Source organism: Ambystoma mexicanum, chromosome 6q (genome assembly GCF_040938575.1).
Source record: "Ambystoma mexicanum isolate Mex_15411 chromosome 6q, UKY_AmexF1_1, whole genome shotgun sequence".
NCBI lineage: Eukaryota > Metazoa > Chordata > Amphibia > Caudata > Ambystomatidae > Ambystoma > Ambystoma mexicanum.
This window is the reverse complement of record NC_090937.1, coordinates 795,904,819-795,922,481: the sequence shown is the minus strand read 5'-3', so window position 1 is coordinate 795,922,481 and position 17,663 is coordinate 795,904,819. Positions and strand designations below refer to the sequence as shown.

The window sequence follows — 17,663 nt, the reverse complement described above, 5'->3', positions numbered from 1 at the left end:
AACGCTGCCGTTAACCCCTTACCGCCTGAGTCGTAATGAGGCCCTATAAAATGTTGGTATTTTAAACTGTGGTTTCTATTGCTGAGCACATGCATATACAGAGTTGCCTGTGTTACCCCTCAAGTTGTCTGTGAATTCTGCAGAGCTTTCGCGGACCGTCCCCGTAGGCTGGCTCCCCGGTGGTAAAATGCAGGTTTGTGAAAATGCACAAGCTCACAGTTGGTGGCTGAGTGTGCCTTCTCCAGTAGCGGGTTTGTGAACCTGTGTGGGAGGGTCGCTGTTCTGGAGAGCTCAACAAGTGTGGCGAGCAGATGCACAGACCTTCATGAGCCTTGGAACTTGGTAGATTCTTACTTCCAGAAGTGATGTTTTGGGAGGTCTGACCTGTTTTCTGATCTTCCGCTCCAACTTGAAACAGTCCCAGCTAAAATGGCTGCTGCCATAATGGGTGACCATAACCTCTCCAACATAAGTAAGTTAAATTATCTTCAACTTGACTCCAGTCTGGCTGACAATTCAACCTACCTAACATTCCCAGCGATTCCCAATGTCGCTCTATTGATCTAATCTCGGAAGAGATTGTTCTGTATAACTGGTATGAGGTGGGGCTCCCCAATGTTTGGCATACCTTGAGAGAGGGTTTGGAGGCCCCAATGTGACTGTCTCCTGTCACATCACCCGAACAGTGGGAAGTATGTCCCAGGGATCTGCCCCTTTCCATGGTCCATTACATGCTGGCTGGTGGACATGCACAACTTCCAAGATCGCTCTCTCACCTGTATGCAGAGCCACACAAGGGACTTTGTTACACATATCATTCTTCTTTCTACTCTGCCTCACAGTCCCTTGCCGTATTTACCCCACCTCATTGTAATGCACTCCCCCCAGTCATCAACACCCTCATCATCGGAATGCATGTTTTGACGTTTTGTGCCTTGTTTATATTGCCACAATTACCCCTTCTTCAAATAGTACTACTAATTCAACTCACATTTGTAATGGCACTTTACCCCAGGGCTGCCTCTGCCCTCTGTTACTGTTCACTTGTTAGTCCTTTCAAATTACACGATGTTCCTCAATAAATGAAAGTGCAGTTTGTCCCAATTTTTTATTAATACATTAAAGACTGTGGGCGTCATTCCAAGTCAAGCGGTCTGGTAAAAATGTGCCGGTATCAACAGATACTGGCACCTTTACCGGACTGGCAAACTATGTGTGAGGTAGACCACATGCACCGCATACACCAGCACTGGTAAATAAGTATCCACAAATAAAGGTGCCGATGAGTACCGGACGTCCCCCTAACCTATGGCGGTATTAACTCCACAATGGCAACACTGCCACATCCCAAGGCTGTCCTTTCCGATAAAACTGCCATGGAAATGGCAGTAAAACAAACGCTAGGCGAAAAAACCTCCATCTGAAAGCAGGCGGTAAATGACAGAAAATGCATGCAGGTGTGGGAAATGACGCCACAGGTGCGTCCAGGTGCCCCCAAAGCAGCATGGAGGAGCTGAAAAAGGCCACACCTTCAACAGACACACTTCAAACGCCATCATGTTGCCACTAATGGCAGTCCGCATTGGCCTTCAGCTGCTCCAGGCCACCATAGTGCTGCACAGGCTGGCTGACCAATAGAGGGCCCAAGAGGCAGTGGACAGGAGGATGAAGAGGAGGAATTTGAGGAGGAGGAGGAGGTGCCATGCAAGGCGTGCACCCATACCCTGTACACGCGCCACACCATGGACCCTCTGTGACATGCAAATCGTAACTCTGTACCGCCTTGACAGGGAGAGCATACCATGTGTCCTCTGCATGATCCAGGAAGACATTGTGAGCAGGATTGGCACTGGTAAAGCCACACCACCGCGGGTAAAGCTGGTTTCGGTCCTGCACTTCCTTGCGACAGACACATTCCAACACACTAAGCCAGCCACACAGCTTATCGCAGCCTTCATTCTCAATACTGTTGGTGGAGGTGCTGCCACTAAGGCAAGATTCTATGCCATAGCAGGCATGCCCAATGAGGTAGTTGCCTCGGATTGCACGCACGTCGAGCTGGTCGCACTGTAGGCCCTGGAGGAAGTCTCCAGGAACAGGAAGCGGTACCATTCACTGAATGTCCAGGTCACCCACTGCTGTTCCCGGCTCCCAGTCTCCACCCATGATGCCATGGTCCTACGTAACAGCATGCTGACAGCATACATAAAGGGGTACAGAGGCCAAAATACCTGTACATTGGGTGAGTGCTGTCTACATTCATCCTCTGTTTCACTACACATTAATATGTCATCTACGTACTGAATTATCATACTTTTGAGTTCAATATTGCCTAAATCATCTGTAGGACCTGTAAGGAAGGCATGGCATCAAAAGTAAGATAGGCACAAGTGATCACAGTTCAAGAGTGTCTATTAAACTGTATAATGGGTGAGATAAACGCCTAATCTAACCCTAAATTTAAAATGGGAGCAAGCTACGACCATCAAATAATAATAATAGTCTTATTGCAGTCTGGTAAAATAAAAAGGGCCTATACTAAAAAAAAGAGATTGCCAATCCTTACTGCTATGCTACAAAATAGTGTGGGGTAATGCCTCACAAGAAAGAAGTGGTCACCAAATGATAAGTCAGGATGTTATGGCCGGGGTCTCCCTTACCCATTTTTTTAGCACATGACTCTTGAGCACAGCACACTCCTGGGCTTCCGGCATGAGCTTACCGTTCCTTTTCTCTATATCAGGGCCTTCTGTGCCCAAGTCTCTTTACATGAAAAGTCTCTTGCTTCAGAGGGGCCTGATATCCCAAAACCAACAAAACAAAAACGGTTCCTTCTGTTAACTTTCACGTCGGATGGTTACTCTTCACCCTAGGATCCCCCTCAGCTGGGCTCTGATCCTTTTTTCTGCATTAGCTTCTCAAAACACTTCCGATGGGTGATCTCGTCTTGCTCGGTCACTCTGTTATCCGATGGCAAGTGTATGCTTTCACAATATCACAGTTCGTACATCGTTCCCCTCAACTGGGAGCAATCACCAGTTTCCCAATTTCCTCAGTTGACAATTTCTACCACGTGTCAAGGCCTTTTGTTTATATGAGGGATTTGGCTTGACCCTTCTATGACCACCTTGACACCTTAAGGCGGCCTTCTCTGTGGCCTCTTGGTATTTTTACTTTCACTATTTTGCTGTTCAATACCTTCCTTTGTTCGGGAGAGGGGTACTAGCCAAAGACCTTCGATTAAGCACCCATGTGGCGCCGGACCACTCTATCTAGTACCAAGTTCGTTCACAAAGACCTTTGTCTCTTAATATTCTTAATGTTGCCACTGCAACCTTGAGTCTAACACAGTCCGGCCCACTATGAGTTTCTTCTACTGACCGCCTGTGCTGAACTCATTGGTGTTTCTTTTGCCGCTGGAGTCAAGGACTGTACCACGATGGCAACTACGTTTCCCCGCCCTGGCTATCAGTGCGGTAGGGTTCCATGTACCGCTGACATCCGTCACACCAATCGCCAGCTGCGATTCCCGGTCTTATGTTTCTTTTGTCGGAGGATTTGCGGGTCTGGGTTGAAAAGGGCAAGGGCAACTCCCTCCTTGACATCCTTTCAGGTCTCACCAGCTTTCTCCTCTGCTTGAACTGCCGTCCTGGAGTAGCTGCTTCCTCATGCGTTCGGCCTTACTTTGTTTGCTCTTGTGCTCCGCCTTTTATCCCAGTGGGGAATGGAAAGGGCAGTCTGGTGTGTGGAGGTGTCGGCAATTGCCTTATTTGCCTGACCCTTGTGTTGGACATGTCAGGTAAAAGGCTTTTGTATTAGTCTGTTGTTGCTCATGGTGTGAGAAAGTGTACGTGTGAAAAAAGGGCCGGGGGGGAGTTTCTAAGTATCCTACTGGGCAGGATGGGAAAAAGGTGCCCTAAGGAAGGGGATGCCACATCTCACCCTTCGGTGTCCCACTTCCACTCCCCAAAGTCCCCAAAGTCCCCCACCCCATCAAGGTCATCCTTCCGCACTGGTCCAACCCCAGTAACTGGATCCAATAGCGATGGCCGTGTCCTGGCCACCTAGATGACAGATCCCCGGGGACTAGCGGGTGAGACACCTTCAGGTTTCTCACAGACCCTATTAAAAAGCAACAGGGACTCACAGTACCCTTGAGGCAAACGAGTATGTTTTAGTCTGTTTTGTCTGAACAAAAAGGAAGTAAGGTCTTGTGAGTCTTTGTGCAACGGGATTGAGAAAAAAGCGTTTTTCAAATCGGACACCGTGAAATACTTAACTTCAACTGGGATGCCACACAATATTGTCGCAGAATTTGGAAACCCTGTTTCTACAATCTGATTAAGAGGATGCAAGTCCTGGATAAAGCTCCACGACACCTTTTGATTTTGTAATGGGATACACTGTATTATTGCACTAGGAGTCTGATGGCACTAGGATTCCATGTTTCATCAATGCTGAGATAGTTTCAAATATGCCTTCATCAGATTCTCGAGACCTGGGGTACTGTTTTGCTCGGGGTAAAATCGCTCCTGGCTTGAGTTTTATTTTATTGACGTCTTTTTATGTCTTCCTGAAAGAATGCTGGTCTTTGCAGCATCAGTCCCATTCCCTGTGGGACTTCCCTTTTCTCAATCTTTATCCAAAACGTAATGCTTATAAAAAACATTACCTCATCATCTATACGTTCCTCTCTGAACATATCTTCATCTGTTATGTCAGTCAATCTGTATCCCTGCTACAATCTCTGTTCTCCATGCTCTGCCATCATCATTTACTCCTTCAAGCATTGCTATTTCCCCTCGTACTAGAGCTGCTTCCAATTCTATGGGAATAATCTGCCCTTCTTCCTCATCCATAAATACTTTTGGTCTAAATAAAGGTTTATCAGGTATCCTCACGTTTTTCCCTACTAATCCAGGTAGCCATGTTGATAGAATGCTTACCCCATACATGACGACTTCCGGTTCTACCGGAACCGCTCATAGAGCCACTTGCTTTTAAATGCCAGTATAAACTCCTACATTTAAACAGTATTCCTGGAGTGGAGCACACTATTATTCCTTGATCAGTGAATGAAATCGTCATGTTACATTTTGTCATCAAATCTCTACCCAGAATGTTAACTGGTTTTTGTCACAAATATAACAATGGGACAGACAAGTCACATTGCCCTATATAAACAGGTAATTTATCACTAAAAGGACCTATGTGTGTAGCTCCAGAGAACCCTTGCGCATTCATGGCAATACCTGACATTGGGTACTTTCCATCCCTTATACAAAAGCGAGTTGCTCCAGTGTCTACAAGAAAAGAAAGAGGTGAATAATATGGTCACATCAACCCTTGGTTTCTCGGGGGTGGGGAGGTGGGTCTGGTGTTACTGATAGTTCTGAACACATCAAGACACCCTGTGAGCTGTCCTATTGAGGGTTCACATTCATCCCTGTCCCCTTAAAAGGGGTTCCCTCCTACCACAGTGCCACCCCCTATCCTAGGTGCTAATGTTTGCCCTGTGTTCGCTTTCCCTTGAGACATAGGTGCTTGTTGCGAATGCCCTTGTGGTGGTTGCATTTGCACTGGCCCCTGCTGTTGTGCTTGTGGCACCTGTGTCTGATAGGATGTGTGATCCTGGGTAAAGCTCTCTTGTGTTTGTGTGCTGGATGGTGGTGGATAACCTGTCCCCCCACCCTCTTGAATTATGTCCATTTTGTTGCATGTTTCCTCGACTTCTACATACACGTGTAATGTGCCCTGCCATTCCACAATTCCAACACAATGGGGGTGGCCCTCTGCAAAACCCTACCATTATTTCCACCCTGAGTGTTCTGACTTCCACTCTGGGCATTTTGAAATCCATCTTGGGTGTTCTGAAATCCGCCTCCTCTTCCTCTAAATTCTCCACCTCTACCCATTTTGATCCACTTGGTGTACATTATTCACCTGTGATGCACACTTTGTTTCTTGCATTCCTCCTCTTTCTCCACTTGTCAATACTGCCCCTTCTATAGCACATTCTGACAATCTATTCTGAACTAACTTGGCTTCATCAACCTTTCTGTTCTCCTCTTTCTTTCTATTCTTCTCTTGTAACAATCGGCAATGATGCACAATAGTCTATATCGCACGGCTTCGCTTCCATTCCTACTTGTTTTTTCATTTGTCTCTGTACTGTATCTGGTAATCCTTTAAACAAAATATGATAGAATAATGCCACTGTTATTCCCCAAGGCTCACGCATCTCAAGCTGTCACCTCTCTTGAATATCCTGAGTATAAGCAATAGTATCTTCTTCTTTCATTTTACATGTCATAATTTTACCCATCTCTGACATATCGGGATACTGTACCATGAGAGCCATCCAAACATCTATGGCCAACATATTTCCCCCTGACATTTTCAATGATTCTTATATACATTTTCCAGCCCCTAAAGTCAAACTAGGCAACGTGCATTTTAAGTTATCCTTATCCATCTGGGGCAATGGAATATATTGCAGTCTTGCCCCCCCTTCTCTAGCAACGGGAACTGTGTGAACCCCATCTCATAACTGGACCCCATTATTTGTTTGTTGAATGCATGGGTAATCGCCCCTATTCGTCTTCATGCTGGTAACAACGTTAACCTACTCACATAGGGTGGGGATTCTACTCCCCCCACTATACGATCGTCTTCGAGAAAGTTTGGGATATGGTATAGGATCTGGCGTTCTTTCCTTAGGGTGTTTCAGATCTAACCATCTTACCTCCTTATTCAGATTTTGACTTCCCAAGGGGGTGCATACACCCTCCCCTTCCATCTCATGACCTGACTCCCTTTCTTCATCTGGCATTGCTACTCCCCATCTGTTGTGACTATCATCCTCCGCTTCCCTATCTAAATCTAATCTACTCAGAGGCAGTGCTCTGTGTTCATCATGGAACATGTTTTGCTCCTCATCCCGTGTTTTTGGTATCTGAGATCGTCTGCCGCTCCCTTGAGTTCCATATTTGCTGTTCTGTTATTGGCTGATATAACTTATCAATCCTCTCTCCAATACCTTCTGCATCATATCTTTCCTCTTCTTGTGCTACTTTAGGTATTTCTTGAGCCACTTCTTTTATTGGGAAAACTCCCCTTAACATTTCCTATCGCCCCAGTATTTTGTCGCTCAGTCTTATTCGTTCTTTAAGAATGAGACTGATGTCAAAATCTCGCCGCCTTCTATTCTGTTTTATTACTTCTTCCACTTTTCTTCATTCTCTCGCATCTCTTCTTGCCCTCTTCTTCTTGCTTTCATGCTTCCCTTCAAATGTATTCTCTTCATTCTTCTTCTCTTCCCTGTAATCATTTTTCCTTAAATCGTTGTGCCTCTTCTTCCTTTCTTTCTCTCCTATCCCTTTCTTCTATTTCTTTCGACGTTCATACTTCCTTTGTTCCTCCTTTCTTCTTTCTCTTCTTCTCTATATATCTTTTCCTGTCGTTCTCTGCTTTTCCTTCCTTGCTCATCTTCCCTAAACCGCTTCTCTCTTTCCCTAGCCTTCTTTTCTTGCTCGTCTTTGCCTTCCTTTTGCTTAACCTCCTCCATGCTTTTCCCATCTAACTTGAGTAATATCTGTCCTCCCATCCATTCGTTCTATACAAGCGTTACCTCATTGGTCCTATCCTCCTCTCCTTTCCATCTCTTAATTTCCTTGTCTATATCTGTTGATATATTCGATCTCTCTACTCATTCTTCTTTATCTCGTATGAACTTGCATGTGTCTTCCTTCTTTTTACTCTCTTTTAGACTGTTATCACTACTATAAGAGGGGGTGAATATAGTGGATTAATATACCCCACCGCTGCTTCTAATTCTTTTAAAGGATAAAATCATGTCTCCTATCTACACTCTTAGTTTCAGACAAAGTAAGAGGAGCCGGGGGCTCGATATCCTCCCCTTTATGCTGATTAAGCATCCACTCTTCCTGTAGCCGGTCCTCATTCTCCTCTTGATACATTTTCCAAAGTTCTAAAACTACCAGTGTTTTCTCTAAATTCTTTCCTGTGTACGCAACATGCACATATGTGGTCATGTGTTGTAATTGTGCCTTTGAAAATGATTCCCCTTGTGGTCATGGCATGAACATTTATCAGCTGTGCCCTTTACCCATTCTGCAGTGTACTGTTGAGCTTGGGTGCATTTCATGGTAATCCTTTACAAAGGTGCATAAGAGGAGTTTCCTCCATCTTGACAAGCTACAATTAACTGTTGATACTTATCAGTACGTTACCTTGTTATATTTAATAAAACTCTACTTATCTGAAGGCTTATTGCTCAACACATTTAATCTAAAAAAAAAAAGAATATGAGCAAGCACCATCAGTCGCAGCTCGATCCTCTTTTGTCTCAACAACCTATCTGTCTTCTGACTGGCGCAGTCATTTACTACACTTAACTCAAACCAACTTCAGTTCCAAATTTCACAATTTTTCACATTTCGGAACTTCATACATCAAATAATCACAATAATAACAAAATGCACATTAACCCCTGTGATAACCTTCCCTTTTCCCTTTAATCATTTATAGTAAGAGGTATTCTTTCTATGCCTCCAATTATATTACCAGTACAGAGTTTAAGACGCCACCTTCCATGGTCCTGACCGTGTGTATCCTCTCACTTAGTATTCCGAATGGAATTTGAGACGTCTTTTTCTATCTCCCTTGAAACCGGATGCCTAGGCGTTCCTTATCTACACAATTTCCTGTTACCCAACTTACTTTCATAAAATATCACCATCCCGCCCCTTTATATTGCCATTTCCCTTAATCTACTTACATCTGTTTAATCGACTCGAGATATCGACTCCTCCTCCATTAGTTTCTCAAGCTACAAGGTCCTCTGTGATACAGACTAATACAATTGGTTTGGCACGCTTGTGCCATGTCTGGAACATTCGGTTCAATTAGCAGCATATAAGCCAAGACCTAGGTCCAAGTAGATGGGACATGAGGCTGCCCTACTACCCAATTATCAAAAAGGAGGGGTGCCTGATTATAAACCCTGGTCCTTCAGGCTATACAACATATATAAGAACAAACATATGGACCAGCGGATGAGGGATGACACCAGCACTTAATCATTTCACATAGATCGATAAATATTTGTTCGATTTTTCTTTATTCTATATGAATCTTTAAAAACAAATCCATTTACATACATCAATAACAAAACCAAAGTTCATACAAAATTTGAAATTTTCCGGTCACACATACAAATATCCCCACCATCTAACCATACTCATTCTATCCTCATACACTTCCCAAACTTTATACACTTGTGACCATCTATATCGGTCCATCAATCAATTCACAATGTTTAACAATATTTGGTTCCCCTTGTCCATTATCAGGTAACTCAATCTGTATATTATATGATATGATATGTTATTTATAACGCGCTTAATAACTAGAGGTTTCTAAGCGCGGACCCGGGGATCGAACCTGTGTTGCTTCATGTCGTATTGCTTCCAAGGCGAGCACGTTGCCGCTGAGCTATCCTCCCTTATATCCTATCAGTATTCCCACTGATGTGTTGTCTACACGTGTTTCAGTTGTCTTCAAAACTCTGGGGGCACTAGTTTCCCAGTCCTGGCGTCCAAGTTATGGAACACGCTCCCTGCCTCCCTCAGATCAGAACCTTCCTTTTTATTCAAGCGCAATACTAAACGCTGGCTTCAGGACTTGGACTCAGCGATAGCCTAGCTTCTTTATAGCGACCTCGCAAGGCCTGCTCCTTACATGAGCACCTGCCCCACTATCTACCCGGTTGTACTTCCTACTAAATACTGTGTATTGAATGAGTATACTGTGTACCACTGTCACTCTACATTGGTTTCTGTAACCTTACTTAACTTACGTTGATATTGAACGCTGTAACCTGTTGTAAATGTTCTACATATGTTGTGTAACTTGGATATGCATGCGCCCAGTTGCCCCACGGCCGGGAGCGCTTGACAAATAAAATAAATACAAATACAAATGCAATACGTTGAAGCAATCAACAGTGTCTGCCATAATAGAAGGGAGACCAGAAGGATTTGGTTGAAGCCTAGGAGTGAAGTTGGGATATGTCCACACATATGGGTTACACCCATAAAATGTATGTGGAGGTGGTGTGGCTCACCCTACCATGTGAAATAGGACATATTGAGATTCCTGTTTTTGACCTGACGAAGGTTGCATTGTCTAATGGACACGATTTATGGAGTCCTACCACGATAACGGAAACATGTGCAGACAACAAATCTGTGTTAATACTGAGTTACCTGATAATAGACAAGGGGAACTAAATATAGTTAAACATTGTGAATTGATTGAAGTGAACTATATAGATGGTCACGTGTATGAAGTTTGGGAAGTGTATGAGGATAGAATGAGTGTGATTAGATGTGGGGATATTTGTATGTGTGAGCTGAAAATTTGGAAATTTTGTATGAACTTTTTTGTTATTGATGTATGTAAATGGATTTGCGATATGTGTGAAATGATAAATTAAGTGCTAGGTGTCATCCCTCATCCATTACCACCCAATTAGCCCAACATCTCATCACCCACGGCTTCTGCCATAAAATTCTCTTTGTACATGACCTTGCAGAGTATTCTCATCCTAGGAATGCAACGGGAGTGAGTGTACTCGCTATCAAGTGTGAACTCCAAGCCCTATTTTCAGCCTCGACAAGAGACCACAATTCTGTTAATTCTGCAAGCTTTTAAATGTTTTAATAAATTAAGACTGGCAACTTCTGTGTTCTTTCTTGCACCTAAACGTGAGAGGATTCATCGTTCTGCACACATGTTCCTCTTCAGCGTAGACAGCTGAACTCGACTTCTTAGTGCTTGACTTCAGACAAGACAGCCTCCTAACGCAGCTCCAACAACCTACTATTCTACTGCGACACATCGTTGCATTTTCTCTTTATAATTCTTTGGCTTCATTATTTTATGATACCGATGTCCAGTTTCTCTACAATGGTGACTCTGCCTGCATTCTATTCACTATTTGTAGCTAGCCTATACGATGACTTGTTCTATCATGCGTTTCACTGTATGTACATTCATTATACTTCTGATTCTTAGGGGGGTAGGATCTCCTGTGGATGTATACGTCTACTCCTTGATGCATCGCTCCTCATCGGCGGTCTCCCGTGTGCAACAGGACTGCATAGAATGGTGACGCATTAGTTTGGACACCTTGTACGATGCTACTGAAGTGTAGTGTACCAAATTAGAATTTGGCCTTGGAAAGGTGAACACCCTTTCGTCAAAATTCTGACATGAAGTAGCAGTGTCTGAACAAGAGCGTAAGTACTGTCCATTCAGGCCGCGCGACCTCTCATTGAGCTATCAAGTCGCGTTTGGCACGTTCCATACTCAATAGCTGATCTCTTCAACTCAAAAGCTACACTGTTAAGAACAAGCCACGCACAGGTATGTTATCACACATCTGTCAATCTGGAAAATGTGGTGTAATGTGGGTGTTTAGGAATCGCAAGAAGTATTGCAAATGATGGTGTATTTTAAATTATTGTCAAACACACCACGTATTTTTTAACTTTCAGTGAAGCCTCAAGACCCGGGTATGAGCGATGATATGATGTGTAAAATCTGTAATGGGAAAGAAACGAGGTTGCATTAGCTTGCTTCTGTTCTATAAGAAATGTATTGTGTGTGTGTGTTCTAGGATTGGCAAATGTATCTGTTTCAAAGTCACTCATGTATCATGTTTCATGTTTATACATTATCTTTAGCTATCTTCCTAAGAAGCTTCACCTCAGACAATATACCCGTATTTCCTGTTAATGTGTACAACAATGCTAAACCAGCCCCTCTACCAAAACGATTTGACTGGAGGGACATGAATGCAGTAACGCCAGTAAAAGACCAGCAGTCTGTAAGTTCCTACCTGTCTTCTCGTCTCTTGGTATTTTACATTGCGACTTTATTTACTACAGCATCAAGGCAGGCAGGCACACAGTGAGTGTCTATAGCAAATCAGTACCTGTCCTTGCATGCGCCGATCAAGCATACTCTCTCAGTCTTTGAAACTGTCCCTCACCATTTCTGCCTTCTCTCTGTGTCTCGCTATATGTCTCTAAAGCTAAAAGTCACATTGTTGGGTTCGTGTTTGCTAGAGCGACACCAGCCATTGCTGACTGCAGCATGACCATAGGGGGAAAAACACAAATGAACCCGAGCTGCTGAGTTTTTATGGTTAAAAGTTCAACTCTGTGATATGTTTACTCTTGGGGAAGAAAGTAGAACTTCTACCCATCTTCAAGAATGTGGGCCAGCTCCTCATTCATAGGGCTATACCTCTGTCATGCGTCTCCAGCTATTTATTTTTGCATTTTTAAAGCGCTCACAAAGCCCGCGGGCATCGAGGCACTGTTACAAGAATTCTTTTTTTGTTTTGTTGCGTAATTGTTTTTGTGTGTCTTAGTTGCATATTTATAACGCGCTTAAATACCCAGAGGTTTCTAAGCGCGGACCGAACCTGCGTTGCTTCGTGTCGTCTTGCTTCCAAGACGAGCACGTTGCCGCTGAGCTATCCTCCCAACTATGCCCTGGTGTAAGTATCTTGCCACTCCTCTCCTGTTAATACACTCTTCTTGTCCTTGTGACATTTCGGTTACAAAATGTGTTCAAGCGGTCCATTTCAGCGTCATCGGCCACAATTTAGTGTCGTACCTGCCACTAAATAGGGTAATATTTGCTTAACGTCACAGTGACATAGTGTCCACAGTTCCCAGACCCCATTCACAGAAATGATTCAGCGATGATCAGTGATAGGAATTAAACCGTCAATTGCATATACTTACAAAGGGCAAAGCCAGGTGTTTACTTCTGCCCAGGCTTTCTAAAGTATTCATAATCTCCTTGATGATAAAATGAAATAATAGAATTAAAAAGCCATGCTTGTCCTTCATATGTCTTTCATATTAATGTTGTTGGATAGAAGTTCAGAAGTGCAATAGGACGTTGGCTATTGTGAAGCTTTATTTTGAATGTGTCTTCCAGTGTGGGAGCTGCTGGGCGTTCAGCGTGGTGGAGGCCATCGAATCGGCATATGCAATCCAAAGTCATTCATTGGAGGAGCTCAGTGTCCAACAGGTCATCGACTGCTCAGAAAAGAACCTCGGTTGCAATGGCGGTTCCCCTACCACTGCTTTGCGGTGGCTAAATCAGGTTGTTAACCTTTTGAAAGCATTCATTAACCGGGAGAATTATCTAGAATGTGCATGGTTAAATGTTTTTATTCAAATGAGAGTGACGGATGTTCTGTGATAGTGTTGTGTCCTGAGCAATGATGATCTCATCCAACCTGTTTAACATTGTTTGACTTGGTTCAGATTAAAGTCTAAAGATTGGCCGGTTGATGATTTTTGTAAACATGTATACTTCCTCCCCCTCCTGTAATCACCAGACTTTCAGTCCCCTTCCTCGTACCTTTTAAGATACGCAAACTCTCTTTCCCACCATCACTGTATTTACCTCAAACGTGCATGTATTTCTTTGAGGTTCGAAGCCAAGCACGATACAGATAACATATTGAACGCCAAGCATTCACAAAGTATTAGGCCTGAATCCACAAGATTCATGTTCCAATATTTGTAATGATTCCGCAATTCTCATGATTCCACACATTCTCGGGGAGAAGTAACCTTCTGCTTTTGTGAGCCATCCTCACCTTTTGATGCAAAAAGGCATTTATTGTACCATAATGACAGCTAGTACAGTGTGGATGGACATTGTTGGTTTATTTGCATAGTGTCTTATACACTGAAACTTGTTTAACTTCATTGTAAGATGCATAGTAAAGCTGTATGCCCATATGATCAATAAATGTGCCAGTCCTAGAAAGTGTACCCACATGGTCCCTTTTCAGTGTCTACTTTCTAGGTAAGTATGAAACACCCTTTCCTACCGAACAAGGAGTTTGAATGTTTTAAAAAGTTATGATATAAAAGTCTCTCGTATTGTACTCATTAGTGTATTGAATAAAAAGGGAACCTTGACAATTCAATCAAACATCCAAACGAGGCGACCAAACAGTGGGCCTCATCACGACTTTGGCGGTAACCCTTAAATCCGGCGGTAGCGCTATTACCGCCAGATTCAAGGGTCCGCCAAATCAGGACTTCGGCGGATTTCGCCCCAGCTCTTAGCTGGGGGAAAATCCGCAGAAAATTCACTCTCCTACCGCCGGCGGGAAATCCGCCGGCGGAATTAGCGCGAAATTTCCCCATTGATCCCAATGGGGAATGGGGCATTCCCAAATGGGCTCAATGGGGAATGGGGATTTACATTACCGCCGAACTCGTGATCTGGCGCTATTAGCGCCGGGGAGTTCGGCGGTAGGGCAGATAGTGCCGGCGCTAATAGCACCGGCGTTACCGCCAAAGTCGTGATCAGGCCCAGTATGTCATCGGGCACAAGGCGCAAAGGACTTAAAACACAGATGGGGTACTACACAACTTTATTTCATTTTCACTTGGGTTATTCAATGACAGCCTATCTGTGGGATGAGATAAAGGTGAATGAAAGGATGTCACAGAACCTTTTAGAGAGTTACCTTTCCGTAGCTTTGCCTCAATCACTGTCCATCCAGAGAACCCCTTTATCCCGCTCTTGCTGCTTCTTTCAATGTTGTTTTTGGAAAAATGCCTATTTGTTCTAAGGAAAGTTAACCTAAACACAAAGGGCGGAATGCTTCGATAACTATGTGAGGACCGAAACGTAAGTAAATGTCAGTGAGGACCGAAACGTAAGTAAAATCAGTGAAAGATATCCTAAGCAAAAAGAACTACGTGTGCTTGGTCCCAATGTCTACTCCCTTTTTTAATTCATACAATTCTAAGGTGCCATCACTCAAAAAATCACTGCATCACAACCTGATTTTAAATGCCCCTTCCAATTTTTTACTTATCCATGGAACATTATCACAATGATGGACAATCCTCTGGGTTTTTTGTACACTTGTAATGCACTTCAACGGGGCAAGACATTGGAGAGTTCCCCCCTCTAGCATTTGGGGCCACTTAAGATTCTTACTGAGACGATCCCTTGTAGTTTTCCCCTGCGGTTCTCTTAAGATTCTTACCGGGGCAGGTCTGTGTAATTTCCCCCACTTACTCTCCTCTCTCACCACTTTCTTTTCTTTGATTGCTTCATTTGACTCCATCTGGATAATTTACATTTTTAAGAAGTTAATACATTTCTGTGAAATGTTATGTTCTGCTCTTGATGTTTGCATGCCAAACATGTTTGTTCCTAGCTGAACATTTAGAGGCTGATTTATCGAATTAATGTGCCCCCGAAAACTCCTGCGCAAGCGTGCGAATCGCAGTGCAAGTGCGAAAATCGCAGTGCAAGTGCGCAAATCGCAGCAAAACCTGCGCACATCGATTAAAGGAAGTCTGTACGCCAGTAAAATCTGGGAAGTGCGCTGAAAATATGCGTGGCGCACACCGGCACACAGGTCATCTAACGGCGTGCGCTACGGCCACAGCGAAAGTGCACATAGCGCGGCGCACATAACAAAAGTAGGCGTAACATGGGGCGTGACACGTGGAATAGGGAACAACGTGTGAAAATGTGGGCGTCACGGGGGAAGTACAGGAGACAAGTGCACGGAACGCCCACACGCTCGCCTACAACACGTATTCATGGAATCAAATAGGGAAAACCAGCGCACGGGTGAAGACGCGCACAAGCCTAAACACGTCCGCCACAGGAAGGCAGGCGGTAGCGTCCCTGGGCATGAAAAAAATGTGTGCTAACAAAAAGCACGTACATACAGCTCTGATGATTGTCCCATACTGTGGCCCTCTAGGACAAATGACGTGCAAAGGGGTACGCGACAAACACGAACACCCACTGTGTCAAAAATAGCGTGTGCGTGTATTTCGGGGGTGTGCGGGAAGTTTCACACGCGATTGGCCTTGGGCGAGCGGGATGCGTGTAAATCTGGGGTTCGTGGGAAGTTTCACACGCGATAGGCCCTGTGCGAGTGGGGTGCGTGTATTCCTGGGGTTCGCGTGAAGTTTCACACGCCATTGGCTGGGTACGTGTAAATCTGGGGTGCGCGGGAAGTTTCACATGCGATTGGCCTTGGGCGAGCGAGGTACGTGTATGTCGGGGGTGCGCGGGAAGTTTCACACGCGACTGGCCCTGTGCGAGTGGGGTACGTGTATATCTGGGGTGCAGGGGAGTCCTACACGTGAATTGGCAGTGTGGGTCCTCCCAGGTATTCCCTCTACACCCTCCACGGCCCCTGCAGGCAGCCCACACCACAGTGGACTACCCTGCACCCCTGGTCATGTCCCGCAGGCAGCCCATCCACCATGGGCATGCCCCCCAGGCAAGCCACATATCAGCTTGCACTACTGATCACCAACGCATTAACCCTCCACCCCCACCCCCCAGCAGTGCAGGGCACCTGCCAGCAGGCCCCCACTCATGTCCCACTCATGTCCCCTTGCACCCCCACCCCCCAGCAGTGCAGGGCACCGACCAGCAGGCCCCCACTTATGTACCCTTGCACCCCCACCCCCCAGCAGTGCAGGGCACCTGCCAGCAGGCTCCCACTCATGTCCCCTTGCACACCCACCCCCCAGCACTGAGCTGCACCTTCCAGCAGGCCCCCACTCATGTCCCCCTCATGTCCCCTTGCACCCCCACCCCCCAGCAGTGCAGGGCACCTGCCAGCAGGCCCCCACTCATGTCCCACTCATGTCCCCTTGCACCCCCACCCCCCAGCACTGAGGGGCACCTGCCAGCAGGCCCCCACTCATGTCCCACTCATGTCCCCTTGCACCCCCACCCCTGCTGCAGTCTCTACCTCTCCTGTCCCCTCCCAGGCCCTCTGCACTGCACTGGCCTCGCACTTCATCTCAAAAACTCAGGACATCCTGTCCTCGCTCTCCTCCTCTCTCCTCCCTCCCTCTCTTCCCGGCTCTTCCTCTTGCTCTCTTGCAGCCACCCCTCCGCCCTCCTTCTCTGCTTTTCCACCTTTTTTTGCTGATGAGGTTTCCAGACAAGTCCGATCTATGAAAGCCTCGTCTAAACAGGTTCACCCCTGTTCCTCCAAAACCATCAAGGACCACATCGACTCCCTGGCTCCTGCCCTAGCTGACTTTTGCAACCACTCTTTCGCCTCTGGAGTCTTCCCATCCCCCCTCAAGCACTCCCTTGTGCACCCCCTCCTCAAGAAACCCTCTTCCGACCCCTCCTGCCCGGCCAACTATCGCCCAATCTCCATTACTCCCTTCCTGGGCAAGCTCCTGGAGAAACTGGCCATCTCCCAGCTTAACCTCCATGCTGAATATGTTGGTAATCTTCATGACCATCAATCCGGCTTCAGAGCGGCCAGAAGCACGGAAACTGCTCTCCTGAACATCCGTGAGGACCTGCTCCTGAACCTCGATTCCAACACTCCCTGTGTTCTCATTCTGCTCGATCTCTCCTCTGCCTTTGACACTGTCAACCATGCCATCCTGCTCAACCGTCTCCGTGATAACCTGGGTATCACTGGTCAGGCTCTGGCATGGCTGACCTCTTTCCTTTCCGGTCGACCCTCCCAGGTCCAAATGGGCTCCTTCCTCTCTGACATCTTTTACTCCACCTGTGGTGTCCCCCAG

General features: G+C 45.5%; 1 protein-coding gene across 2 annotated transcripts in view; it reads left to right on the top strand.

Annotated features, from left to right (window-relative positions):
• The window catches only part of CTSO (cathepsin O), a 320,201-nt gene that overhangs the window by 85,007 nt on the left and 217,531 nt on the right, over positions 1-17,663 (top strand). For both annotated transcript variants that reach the window (XM_069631324.1, XM_069631325.1), the window contains exons 3-4: positions 11,772-11,914; positions 13,042-13,209. In XM_069631324.1, coding sequence (XP_069487425.1) covers positions 11,772-11,914; positions 13,042-13,209 — 311 coding nt within the window. The remainder of the gene's footprint in view (positions 1-11,771; positions 11,915-13,041; positions 13,210-17,663) is intronic.